Below are 14023 nucleotides of genomic sequence, written 5' to 3'. Positions count from 1 at the left end.
TTTGGGGCTTTTTCTTATATAGGCTCCTATTACCCTCCACCCCCTGTCCTGATTTTTCACACTTGCTGTCTGGTCAGCCTACTTGTACTGTTTGTAACAGTAGCTAGCAAACGCATGACAGCACAGGCTTTAGCATGGGCTAACCATCCCAGTACAAGCCCCGAAGGACTCGGTACACATATTGAGCTGAGTGGTAAAAAATTTATTCTCCTCTAAAGTTTGGCTGTTGAATACATAACTGACCATTTGCATGCTGAGATATGTGACGTGTGTGCGGTAACAGCGACTGCACAAATGGTGCATGCATTTAAAAAAAAAAAAAAAGAGTGCCGTGTATTGTGATTACAATTATTTCCAAGGGAATTACAATTTAGCTAACAAACGTAACTCAAAAGAATATGCGTTATTGCCTAATGTGACCACTACATGTTAACTGTTGAAATCAATACATAGTAATTGACTATACTGCTACCATGTTATAGCACAACTACTAATCATGTTATGTAGCCAATATAGCTCAGTTACGCTAGTTGTGTGCCATATTCTGCTTTTTAGACCCCAGTCCAACAAAGCACTTAAACACGTGCTTAACTTAAAGTTAGTTGCTGGATTGGGGCTCTACTGATGACTGCCACACTATCAGTGACATTGGTGTGCCTATGTGCAGGCTTTGACCCAATGTAAATAGTTCGGCTCGCTGAAACAAACAGTAATTTGACACGTTCCACTGGCTGTTAATTCAGATAAATATCTAGCCGTTCTTCAAGTAGTGTCCTTATGGATGGTCCATGTCAGATGTGCATGTGCCCCACGCACCTTTGATTGGAGATTTTCATTAGCAGTGTCCATTTGGCCCAAGCACATGCTGCTGATACCTGCGTGTCTCACCCTGAGGCTATATCAGGCTGTGCAAGCGAACTGCCCTCAGTTCCTGCGTCGGCCTGAAACAACGCTTAGTGCAGCCGCATCGGGCTTGCCTCGGCTGCTTGCTGAGTTCTTTTTACGTAGTTTGTTAGTAAGTAGCAGTAGTTAGTTAGTGGTTACTGAAAGACTGTTATTTCCTCTGGGGAAAGCCTCCCTGCATAGGGCATGCCCGGTTCACCGGGGTTTAAATGTTGCCTTGTGTGTAAAGAGGCTATCCCGGTCAGCAACGGACACTTTACATGTGTTTGTTGCCTGGGAGAGTCACATGTCCCACTTAAGTGTAACGTCTTGTTTAGCCCTCAAATCCAAGCCATGGAAGGACCAGGAAATCAAGCTGTGACTATTAATGATGGAGTGCTCTCTTTGCCTCACTTTGGAGACAGGTCAGGAGACCTCCCCATCAGTCCCGAGGCAACTCTAGGCCCCTTTGCATCCTTGGCATCCAGGGCCTTCCTTCCCATGGACATCATGACGCTGTCATACTGTGTTAGAATTATTCAAGGGAGCCCCCAGACTTCAGTCAGAAACAGTCTTCAACTTCTAGGTAGGGTTGCCAACTGTCTAATCGCACAAACCCAAACACCCTTGCCCTGGCCCACCCCTTCCCCAAGGCCCTGCCCCCCCTCCATCACTCGCTCTCCCTCACCCTCACTCACTTTCACCAGGCTGGGGCAGGGAGTTGAGGTGCAGGAGGGGGTGTGGGTGGGGGCTCCGGGCTGAGTCTAGGGCAGGGGATTGGGGTGCAGGCTCCGGGAGGGAGTTTGGGATTGTGAGGGGGCTCAGGGCTGGGGCAAAGGGTTGGAGTGTGGGAGGAGGGGTGGGCTCTGGGAGGGAGTTTGGCTGTGGGAGGGGGCTCCAGGCTGAGCCCAGGACAGAGGGTTGGGGTGCAGGAGGGAGTGCAGGCTCAGGGAGGGAGTTTGGGTGCAGGAGGGGGCTCACAGCTAGGGCAGGGGAGGGGGCTCAGGGCTGGGGCAGGGGGTTGGGGTGCAGGGAGTTGGGTATGGGAGGGGGTTGGGGTGCAGGCTCTGGGAGGGAGTTTGGGTGCAAGAGGGCGCTCAGGGCAGGAGGTTGTGGTGCAGGAAGGGGTGAGGAGTGCAGGCTCTGGCCTGGCGGTGCTTACCTTGGATGGCTCTCGGAAGTGGCGGCATGTCCGGCAGTGGCTCTAGGCTCAGGGGCAGCCAGGCAGCTCTGTGTGCTGCTCCTGCCTCCTGGCACTGCCCCCACAGCTCCCATTGGCCACGGTTCCCCGTTCCCGACTGATGGAAGCAGCAGAGTCGGGGGCAGCGCACGGAGACCCCCTGGCCGCACCTTTGCCTAGTGGCCGCAGGGACATGCTGGCCGTTTCTGGGAACAGCGCGGAGCCAGAGCAAATAGGGAGCCTGCCTTAGCCCCACTGTGCCGCCAGACTTTTAGCGGCCTAAAATCTCCCGGATTGTCTTCAGTATCCTCCGGGAGATTGAGATTATTTCAGGAGACTCCTGGCCAAACTGGGAGGGTTGGCAACCCTACAAAGTTCTAGATCACATAGCAGCTTGCATTTTTGTGACTGAACATGCAAGATTATGCCTTCGCTGTTTCTAGGGGTGGCTCAGATCAGCTTTCTTGCCAAACCAGTGTCAGTTCCTCAATAGGTTAATTGCTACCTGGACTGGTGGAAGGTTCATTAACCATAACCACGGATGCATCTCTGTCAGAATGGGGGGCGCACCTCAATGCTCTAACAATACATGTTCACTCTGATACCACCCCCAGATGGTCACCCCAAGAAACAGCCCTCCATATCAACCTGTTAGAGTCAGAGCGGTCAGAAATTTCTCCCTTCATTTTCTGCCTCTCCTCAGACAGGTCTACCAAAGTCATGACAGACAATGCTGCTTGCATATTCTATATCAATTGGCAGGAAGAAGTGAGATCTCCTTCCCTCTGCACCTAAGCATGAAGGTTATGGAATTGGAGCATAAAACATACCATAAGAATTTCAACAACCTATTTCCCAGGCAGGCAAAATATCACAGTCAACACTCTTAGCAGGTGTTTTTTCCCAAGACTAGAAAGGGGAGTTGGATTCCCAAGTTATTGCTGGTGTAGTTCAGACTTGGGGATTTTCAGAAGTTGATCTCTTCACCACCGCTACGAACAAAAAATGCCAACTACACCTCTACCCCGATATAACATGACCCGATACACGAATTCAGATATAAGGCAGTAAAGCAGCGCTCCAGGGGGAGGGTCTGCGCACTCCGGTGGATCAAAACAAGTTCGATATAACGCGGTTTCACCTATAACGCGGTAAGATTTTTTGGCTCCCGAGGACAGCGTTATATCGGGGTAGAGGTGTATTCTGTTAATTGGGGGGAGTTAGGTCTCAATTCCTTGGGGGGGGACAACTTCCTCCTCACTTGGATGAAGCTGTTTTATGTGGTTCCCGCGATGCCTCTGATTCTCAAAGTGGTGAACAAAAGAGTTATCCTAATAGCCCCAACATGGTCAAGGTAGGCATGGTTTCCCCTTGCTCTTTGTCCAGCGATATATCTTCTAATCCCTCTTCAGCTCCTCTCCCAGGATGCCAGTGGTCTGCTGCGTTCCCAATGTGAGCATTCTACACCTAAAGGCATGGCTCCTCAATGATGTGCAAGGTTAGAGTCAGTCTGTTCTGCAGAGTTACAACAGATACTATTTAAAAAATAGGAAAGATCCAGAAATTCTTACCTTCAAAAATGGAGAACGTTTAGTCACTGTGGTGAATTCCAAAATGCTACCCGCAAATTTGCCTTATGTCTGGTTGTTCTGGAATATATGCTGTAGCTAAAGGAAACAGGACTATTACTTATTTCTCTCAAGGTTCATTTGGATGCCTATAGAGCTTTTCATACCACTATTGAAGGGTTCTCGCCATTTGCTTGATGAGGTCACAATCTACATACATCTATGGCTCTACTTAAAAATGTCCAGTATGTGAGAGCTGAAGAGCTGCTACAAGGTCTTCAGTACATATGCCTTTGTCAATGCCTCTAGAGCCGATGCAACAGCTGACAATGCACTTTTTTCCTCTGTGCTGGACACGAGTCTGAAGTTCCCTCCTTGTTATGGAAATACTGCTCCATTACCCACCTTCCTTCCCCTGCTTTGGAGTTTCCTTCTGAGGCTCAGTGGTGAAAAAGGAACTGAGGGGCAGTTTGCCCATGCAACCTGATATAGCCTCAGTGCAAGGCGTGAGGCTATCAGCAGCATGTGCGAGGGTATCACACATGCTGCTGATATCCTCACGTGTGGGCTGAACAGACATTGATAATAAAAATTTCCAATTAAAGGCACATGGGGTGCACATGCACCCGAAGTGGAGCCCCTATGAGGAGCACATCTTTGAAGAACTACAGGTAGTGCCCAGAGTGAGTAACATCTCTTTTGGAGGCGGGGTTAGTTCCCAGGCTGCCCTACAGACTCGTTGGCTGTCCATTAAAAGAATACTAAGAGCAGGTTTTTTCACTGAGATTTCAGAGCACAGATCTCACACAGGCATAGAACTTCTTCAGCAGCTCTGTGCACATAATGCACAGTCTGACCCACTTTTTCAAATTAAAGTTTATGATAAAAGCCTGGGTTTTCTCTTAGTCACGCACTTGGCCAAGTATTAAGGGAGTCTTGAAAGAAATGCTGTAAAGAAAGGCTTTTTTTTTTTTAAGAGTAGTCCAAGCGTGCTCATTCCGGAGAAACACTAGTGTCATCTTCTATTTCCTCCACACCTAGTGCCATGTTAATCTTTCCTGAAGCTGTTTTAAGTGACGTTTCTAAAGGATCTGAGCATAATGGGAAAATTTAAGGCTAAGCTCAGTGATTTTTCAAGGGATCATACAGTACATTGGCTAATTCTTCAGCAGTGAAATCACTGCTGAGTGTCTCACTGACATGCTGCTTAAGCTTAAAGAAATAAACCCACTGATTGAAGCAAAATATATATTTTAACTGTGTGAAAACAAGTCTCTTGTCACATTTCATAATCTTTCAAAGACCAGCCAAACATCTCACTTAATTTCCTTCTTTCTGTATTGAATGGATGAAAAGATATTCCATGTAAAATTAATTTTCACTCGCGCAAGTGAATATCGGCATCCTAGGGAACGCAAAAGGTGCCGTTTTTACTGTCTTCCTTTCAAATTAAGTAGAAACATTGCCTGGGTCTTGCTGACCTTTTCCTCTGGTCAACAAAGGTCAAATGCACTGCAGCTTGTTGCTTTTATAGAACATTTTATTTGGTATTCATTTTATTTTCTGTTCTCTCAAAACTGAAAACAAAGACCCCCAATTTCCACTGCAGTGGTGCTGTTTTGAGGGGATCCACCAATAAGTTCCTAAGCCACCCATCCTCCCAGCAGATGGTGTGAGGGCATGGCACAGACTGCGTGCACCGCAGCAGCCCCAGCTGCCATAATGGTCCCCTGGGACCATGGCAGCACCTGTAAATTAGAGCTCCTCTCAGATGGCTCTAACGTACGCTAAGGGACTGGCCCAAAATCAACAGGCACAAAGATGCCTTGACGTTTTCTTTGCATCCTCTCCCCTCTTTAGGATTAGGTCCAAAATAAGTTTTAGTTAAGGAGTTGTGATTTGGAGCTATAAAACATCTGAAATACACATTGAATTATATCGCACCGGAAGAATTTGTAACTCAAGCATAACACATAAAGTGCCCAATCCTGCACACTGTTCCCATGGTCCATTACTGGTGTTGATGGGACCGTTCATGCGAGCCAGGAATTCTTGCATGTATAATGGCTTATGGGGTCATGTCCCTAGATCGGAATGACATGTTAAGGGTTTTTTTTTTTAGCACATAACAGAAGAATTAGCGGTTAGTGGTTTCATAGAGAAAAGTGAACATTATTACGCACAATAGAAAACAACTGGAGTCTGCGAGTTCTGCTGATTTCAGGATTCTCTCAAGCATGTTGCCACAGCTCCAGAGATGATGCCAGTGTCATGTTTTATATTTCAGGTTTGGTTTCATCTTTAACAAATCGAAATCTGCAGTTCACAAAATTGACCTGGAAACTGTGACCCACATCAAGACTATCAGCTTCAGAAACTATGGCTGCAAACCACAGAGCATGGCTTATACCCATTTGGGTGGCTACTTCTTTGTCCAATGTAAAAAAAATACATCAATAATAGCATCTCCCCAGCTCATTATTGACAGTGTTACAGATTCTGTGATTGGCCCTAACAGTGACATATCGGGTACGCCCTATATTTCCCCTGATGGACGCTATTTGGTCAGTGCAGCTGAAGACAGTGGCAGGATTAAAGTCCAGGCAATAACCGTCCAAGGGGAAATCAAGTTGATTTATGACTTACAAACAAATGTACATGTATCTGATCTGACATTTCAACCCTCTTTCACTGAAGGCAATCAGTACTATATATATGCTACGTCACATTTGCAAACAGATGTGCTTTTTGTAGAGCTGTCAACGGGGAAAATGAATGTACTGAAGAATTTAAAGGAGCCTATCATGTCCAAAGACTGGCCCTGGAGCAGCTACAACAGAATTATGAAAGACAGTGGATTATTTGGACAGTATCTTATTACACCAGCTAAGAATTCACTGTTTGTTATTAATGGGAGACAAAACACATTACACTGTGAGGTTTCAGGTATCAGGAGGGGTAACACGGTGGTCTGGGTTGGAGAAGTATGAAAGGGCACAAAAGTAGAGCCTGCAGCAGACAAGTGCTGATTGGACCTTACACTGCAACAAATAGGCAGTAGCATTGTATATTTTTACACTGGGGGAAAAAACTGTATAAGCTTCATGGTGCAACACTGGTCTACTTGCAAGTTTTATAGTATAAGGTATGCTCTGCTAATAGAAATTGGGTTGTGTTGGGATATTTTTTGGAAGTATGATTTACTGCTTGGCTTATGAAAAGAATGTATACCTGGAAAGAGAATCATTTCTCCACCGAGGTATTGAATAAGCTGCATAACTTGATGATTCTGTAGAACAAAACAGCTTCTGAGTTTCAGTACTGATGAGTCTCTAAGTTATGTTGAAGTCATCAGTTTTCTTTCAGCCAATCTAACTTCAAATCACCTGTACTTCTGACTGTAGGGCCCTGGTTATACTACCCTTAACATTGCCTAAACACGTAAGCAGTAAATCACATTTAAAACTGACCTTTGTAATAAGAAAAATAAATCACAGAGAGCAGTTTTCAAAATGCAGACATCTAGGTGAGAAATTTAATGGAAAATGATCCGTTTCCTTTGAGGGATGGTGTTAGAAGAATTCTTTGATGTAATTTCAGACCCAAACATGACAGAAGTATCTACGGTCAGTTCTCTCTTTTTTTTTTTCTTTTTTTTCTTTTCTCTCTTTTGCTATTGGAATACCAAAAGGAATGCAGTAGTATCACCTCTTCCAGGGTGTATAAAGAACATCGTCTGATTGTATTTGAGAAACTTCTTAGTGGAAAAATTGGGGATGGGAAGGTGACTTTGAAAACCAGAAAACACTGGTAGTCAGATATGCAGAATCTATTCTATCAGGAGATAAAGCACTCTTCCTTCAGTACCGTGTGACTCAAGTCAGATAGGACATAGTGTGAAAAATCATTTCCTGCCTGCCAGATAGCATAATAGCCGGGCTTGTTCCCAATGTAGGCAGAAACGTTTCTAGAAATTATTCATTTCCCTCATTAGCAATTTACCAACACTGAAGTGACTTGGTTCTTCATAAAACAATGGCTACATATCCAACTCCATCTCCACCAGTTTCAGTAACGTATTTTTAACAAAGCATTCACCCATTATAATTGTAGTCTTAATTTACATGTCTCTCGTCAAAGAGTCTGGAAAAGATTATTTTTGTGTTGCCTTTTTCCTCCCATTTATATTACACTTCTTTATCTTCAATTACCATTTAGTTATGAACAATGAGATTCATGTAAAAACCATATAAATTACCCCAGAATGCAACAGCTGGCAGTGAGAAAGTTAAGTTGATTTCCCATAAAAATAAACATCCATTTGCACTTTTATAGACATATAAAAAGCTTTTCTCCAGTTCCATTTAGTAGCTTTCAGTGTTCAACATCATGAAATAATCAGGACAAGTGTAGTTATGGGTAACTTTTCAAAGTGGTGCAAGCCAGACAAGTACTATTAAAAACAGTAAGAAATGAGCAGCTAAATCCCACACACTGCTTTGAAAATGTTATCTTGATATTAGTGCAAACTCCCTTTTCTAGGGACGGCATCTTTACATCATAGCAGTTGGCCTTTTGAATTACATGAAAGTACAACTATGCTCTAGCATGACCTTGACTGCCCAAAGTTTATACGAAAGCAGTTGTTGAATATATACGGTGATACTTAAAGGTGCAGTAACTATTTTCTAACATAAATGTTTGTCACCCTCCTCATAAAAAAGGATTTTAAGTTGGAAGGACACAGAGTAACACTGATAACATTGCTTTAAGCATTAGCTTTTAGGCTGACTGTAGACATCAAGTACTTTACAACCATCTTAGTTCTCTAATGATTAGTATAAATCTGTTTGGACAGACGGAAAAAAGGCAATGAATCCTATGAATTCATTAGATATGAAATCCTTTAAATTGCCCTTTAACATCGATAGGATGAAACCTACATATTTTCTCTTAAGAGCCATAAAGGTTAGAAGACATTATCCCATCATTAAAACATGGACATCCCTTCATTTAGAAATGCCTGGTGCTCATGGTTCTCTACTCATCTAGTGAGGAAACATACACGTGTAAGGAAAGGAGGAGATCAACTTTGTAAGTACTTTTAAATATGCACAACTCCTTTCTAGAACAAAGCTGTATCCATACATTGCACTCATCCTAAACGTCTTTTAGTAGGCCAGACCACTGCGCTAGTGTTATCTTTTATGACTTCTTGAATATTTTATTATGCCTATTGTACGTTTTCTTGTAGAGAAGTTCATTGTGTCATAGATCAAGCAAATATTACTTTTTTAAGAATATTTTAAAAAAATGTAAATATCTGTTCAGGTAAATATTCTTACAACTGGTGTATACAGGCTGTGAAGGATGTGTAATGGCCCTCACGTCTTTCAGTTTGTCTCAAAATATTGAACTAGAGGTCACTCAAACTCCCACTTTTACCTTCCAAAGATGCTCCCATTTTTCCTTCCGCAGCCCAAGTTTTGGTGATGTGTTTTCTAAATTATCCTAATGGTTATATCATACTGACTTAGACAATGAAGTACAATTTAGATTGTCCACGCTACTTGTGAACAGTTCCAATCATGGTCAATCTAACATTAAAGTGCTGCACATTTGTTATTCTGGATTTTTTTTCTTATGCCACAAAGATCACCCTTTTCTCTGTACCAGAAAGGTTTAACTTGTGTTTGCCTTTGATTGCAAGCATATTAAATCTCCTTGATTGCAGTTTCTTTTTCATTTCTTTGGTATGTAAGTAGCAATTGCTTCACCACTTCACATTTTTTCCTGGCTAATGAATTACTAATCACAATGATTAACTGAAATGAATTTAAATTGGATTAGCAAATAATTAGTTACTTTAATATGCTCATGTATCACTTCGGCGTTCTATTTGATGGACACTGGGATCACAGACAATAGTCACTGATTTCAGTAAGAATCTACTCCCTGATCATTCACTGCTTAGATTAAATGGTAATACAAAAGAAATATCATTGCTGTTCTAATCAGTAATTTTTCCCCTTTCTTTTTCATTTTCTAAATATGGAAGGCCTCTTATTTATCAGTGCTAGCTCTTCAGTCCAAGACTTGGGCATATTGCTGGTTTTGAAACAGTAGAAGCTAAAAAAAAGAAAAAAAGAGCAGGAGTACTAACATTTAGAACCAGAAACTGTGAATCGCCTGTTATCACTGAGATTTTTGTAACCTCTGCACTTCATAAATCAACTAAATATCCACGGACATTGCTCAAATCTAGGGTGGGTGCGCACTTGCACTTTGTTACGGGTAACAATGAAAATGTGGCGGCAGGAGGCTTCCACGTCTGTTCACTAAACTGAGTCAGAAAATTCCTTTTAATAGAAGTGGGGGTGTTGGAAAATCTTGGGTCACTGAGCAGTAAATCTACACTGGAACTCTTCACCTTCTTTATATCATTATAATTATTTCTTACAGTGCTCAAAAGTCTGCTGGGTGCCTCACAATACAGGTAAAAAGACCATGATGTGTGTTCCCTAATGAGCTCACATGCTAATATCAGACATGATCTTACAAGGGGTTAACAAGATAGTAGGGAGGAGGTTGGGAAGATGTACATGGTAACATCTATATGGTTACTCAACAAGGGTGCAGCTTGATGGAGTAAAGAAATGTTCTGTCTTTTCCCTGGTGCTCCTACGTCGCTAGAGCCTGATGCTGCTGCTTGAAATACTTATTCTGGGATGCACACACATACACAACTACCTCTGTGTCATACTTGTCTGAGTCAGCCACAATTATCATTCAGCAGCTCCATTGCCTAGCCCAGTCCCCTTGGTACAGGGACATTTTTGCTGCTGCTGTTAGCATTCTGAACCATGACCGAACAAAAACAAAACCAGTAAAAAATCTCTGCAGCTGGGGAAAGAAGAACCTGTGCATTTCTTTAAGGAATGATATGGTGCTCAGATATTACAGTAGCAAACATGATATAAATGCCTAAAAAGAAAAATGTTGGCTTAAATAGTCCCAGTAAACAATGCTGCAGCTAAACATTATTTCCTATCCGATGGACTGTAACAAAACCACGGGGAAAGGAAAGGCCAGTGGAGACTTTGACTGTTTGCAACAACATTTTTTAACATCAAGATTTTGTTTAGAAAAATAGAGAGAGATCAGGGATTAGTGAAGAAGAGGCTTAAAACTGGCCTACTGGTGAATTTTGTACACGTTTACATTTTGTAGGAAACAGGCAAAATCCAAAATAAAGAGGGGGACTTATCTGAAGCCCTGCCTGTGCCTAAGAAATCAAGATGGTGTTACATCTTTGGGGACTGCGCTAGAAAACTGTTGCTAATTGAAGTGAATGGCCATAGCCTTGCCAATGAATGATCCCTCTAAATAAAGTGTGTGCCGTTCTTTTTACTATGTAACAGCCATCATCTACTCGCTAGCACCTGTGAATAAAAAGAAATCAGTGCAAGTCAGTTAGTCTGATACATTTTTTGATAGAGGTCTGAAATATTAAAATCCCATCTTCACCTGCTCAAAGTAGGTGGACCTTACATTCAGTGCAGGTGTGAACTATTTCCTTAACCATACCAGTGTATCTTTGCCAGATATCAAAGGCTACACTGCTGTCCTATCCAAGCATCACTTGCACCCTGTTCACAGAAATGCATTGCCCAGAAAGGGCAAACCCCAATCAAGCCAGCTGGAAATTTTTCAAAATTTCCTCCAAACACCAGTGTTAATGACTCTTGTGATTTGTGTACAAGTCCCCGGACATTTGGTCCTTTAACTAGAGCCCAGGCTAACTGAAACCAGTGATGAGATGAGAAGCTCAACTTACTTTTTGTTTTAAATGAAAGTTTCTAGCCCTCATAGTTGCAGAGAAGATCTTGAAAACTTGACCTGAGTGCACCATAAAGTCAAATAAATTCCTAAAAATGGCTTTTTTTGAACTTATTTTTAAATCTTTAAGCCCATCTCAGAATTTGGCACCAAGTAGGGGCTGACACTTGATTTTTGAATGTTAGGGTTGACAATACTGGAAAACAGAAAAAAATAATACTTGCAAAAAAAAGTTTGCAAATTTATTTTCCATTTTCAAACCAGCTCAAAAATGCTATTAAAAAAATCTCTCTCACTGAGATAATTCTGTCACACAGACTGCCACTGCCTTGGCCTTGAAGCTAGCTTAATTATTAACTTCAGCATATAACTTTTTGTATTACATAGTGTACACCTCTACCCCGATATAACGCGACCCAATATAACACAAATTCGGATATAACGCGGTAAAGCAGCACTCCGGGAGGGGCAGGGCTGCGGACTCCGGCGGATCAAAGCAAGTTCGATATAACGTAGTTTTACTTATAACGCGGTAAGATTTTTTGGCTCCCGAGGACAGTGTTGTATCGGGGTAGAGGTGTATGTCTTTGACACTTGCCTGAAATCATCAGATAAAGCCCATAAACACAAAAGAGGCTGGGAAAGCAGATGACTATAGCAAGTGTGACAGACCCAGACCAGTGGGGTACAGGCGTCTGGTAGAGGGCAAATATACTGGTCACTGGATGAGTAGTTTTCTGTTCCCTGAGTGACCAGAGAAGGGGCTGCACTAGAGTAATCAGGAACCTGCTAGAACCAGTTAAGGCAGGCAGGCTAATTAGGACACCTGGAGTCAATTAAGAAGAAGCTGCTAGACTCAATTAAGGCAGGCTAATCAGGGCACCTGGGCTTTAAAAAGGAGCTCACTTCAGTTTGTGGTGTGAGTATGAGGAGCTGGGTGCAAGGAGCGGAGCGGGAGCGCTGCTGGAGGACTGAGGAGCACAAGCGTTATCAGACACCAGGAGGAAGGGCCTGAGGTGAGAATAGGGAAGGTGTTTGGAGGAGGCCATCGGGAAGTAGCCCAGGGAGTTGTAGTTGTCATGCAGCTGTTACAGGAGGCACTATAGACAGCTGCAGTCCACAGGGCCCTGGGCTGGAACCTGGAGTAGAGGGCGGGCCCAGGTTCCCCCCAAACCTCCCAATTGACTTGGACTGTGGGTTCTTCCAGAGGGGAAGGTCTCTGGGCTGTTCCCCAACCCACATGGTGAATCTCTGAGGCAAGAACATCCACCAATAAGTGCAGGACCCACCACGATAGAGGAGGAACTTTGTCAAACAAGTAAAAACAGCACTCACTTAGTCAAACAAGCTACTCCAAGTTTACAAAGGTTAGAGTACTGGCATTTTCAGAAGAGCAAGTCAAATGAATGTTTCTGGATTACCACAGGCTTCCATCCCTGTAGTCTGAACTTAATGTCTATTCATGCCCATATCACTGTCTGAACCCCCAGTGGCTACCCAGCTATATACTAGAGCTGTGCCGTTTCTAGCTACGCTGAAACTTAAAACAAGAGGAGCTAGGGTGGACTGTAAGTCAAATACTCTCCTGTTTGTCCAAGCAAATGAAAAGTAACTGATCATTTGTAATGAATGCACTATGGTACCTTTGAAAGGTACCTAAAGAGTAGAATTGAGACCATGCAGTTAACATATTTCAGATATTGGTTTTATTCAGAAGAACAAAACATAGCTTAAAGAAATGGTATAAAGTGTCTGTATATGTACAGATAATATTCTTTATGGTCTCGCCATCTTTATGACAAGTGAGCATAGCATTTAAGAGCGAGAGGTCTAACATTTTATACCCTCATATTCCCTCCACCTCATGCCTTTTATTAGGAACCACCAACCCAGCCAATCAGGATTCTCCTAAGGGGTTTATTTTAAATTTACTTCTCTGGCATCTACCACTTTCAGACCATGTGCATTTTAAGTAAAGATGGACTCAAACACCAGCTCCTTGTTCAGATTGGCGTTCAGAGCTTGAATTTATACATAGATCTGAACACTATGAAGTTTGGAAAAGTTCAGCTTGAGCTTTCACACATCTGTTTAGAAGTGGGGCACTGATTCAGGCCTATAGCTTATGTTACATAGCGTCAAAGACAGTTTCTTCACATTAGTGTTCAACAACCTTCTTCGTTTCAATCATGCATATCCCCGAGATAACTGATTACTTTTTGCCCATCACCATTTGAAATCTAATGACGCAACTTTTTGGTCAGTTCACCATATGGTGGGTAAGTCTCAACTTTACCTTTCACGGTGTTACAAGATTTATAAGTTTAAGACCAGAAGGTACCATTAGATCAGCTAGCTTGACCTCCTGTGAAGCACAGCCATTAAATTTCATCCTGTTACTCCGCTACTAAGCCCAATAACTTGGGTTTGGCTAAAGCATATCATCTAGAAAGGAATATGCTTTGATTTGAAGATGCAAAGAGTCCCTTGGTAGTTTATTCCAATGGGGCATCACCCTCACTGTTTAAAAAAAAAAATAACCTGCGAGTAATTT

General features: G+C 42.7%; 1 protein-coding gene across 10 annotated transcripts in view; it reads left to right on the top strand.

Moving 5' to 3' along the window:
* FSTL4 (follistatin like 4) overlaps positions 1-9363 on the top strand; it is a 540889-nt gene extending 531526 nt beyond the window's left edge. For all 10 annotated transcript variants that reach the window (XM_042850015.2, XM_065555940.1, XM_065555942.1 and 7 more), the window contains one exon: positions 5918-9363. In XM_042850015.2, the coding sequence (XP_042705949.2) occupies positions 5918-6620 (703 nt within the window). In that variant the 3' untranslated portion in view covers positions 6621-9363. The remainder of the gene's footprint in view (positions 1-5917) is intronic.
* Positions 9364-14023: the final 4660 nt, after the last annotated feature.

This window comes from Chrysemys picta, chromosome 8 (genome assembly GCF_011386835.1).
Source record: "Chrysemys picta bellii isolate R12L10 chromosome 8, ASM1138683v2, whole genome shotgun sequence".
Taxonomy (NCBI): domain Eukaryota; kingdom Metazoa; phylum Chordata; order Testudines; family Emydidae; genus Chrysemys; species Chrysemys picta.
Note: the sequence above shows the minus strand (reverse complement) of the source record. Positions and strands in the feature narration are given on the sequence as shown.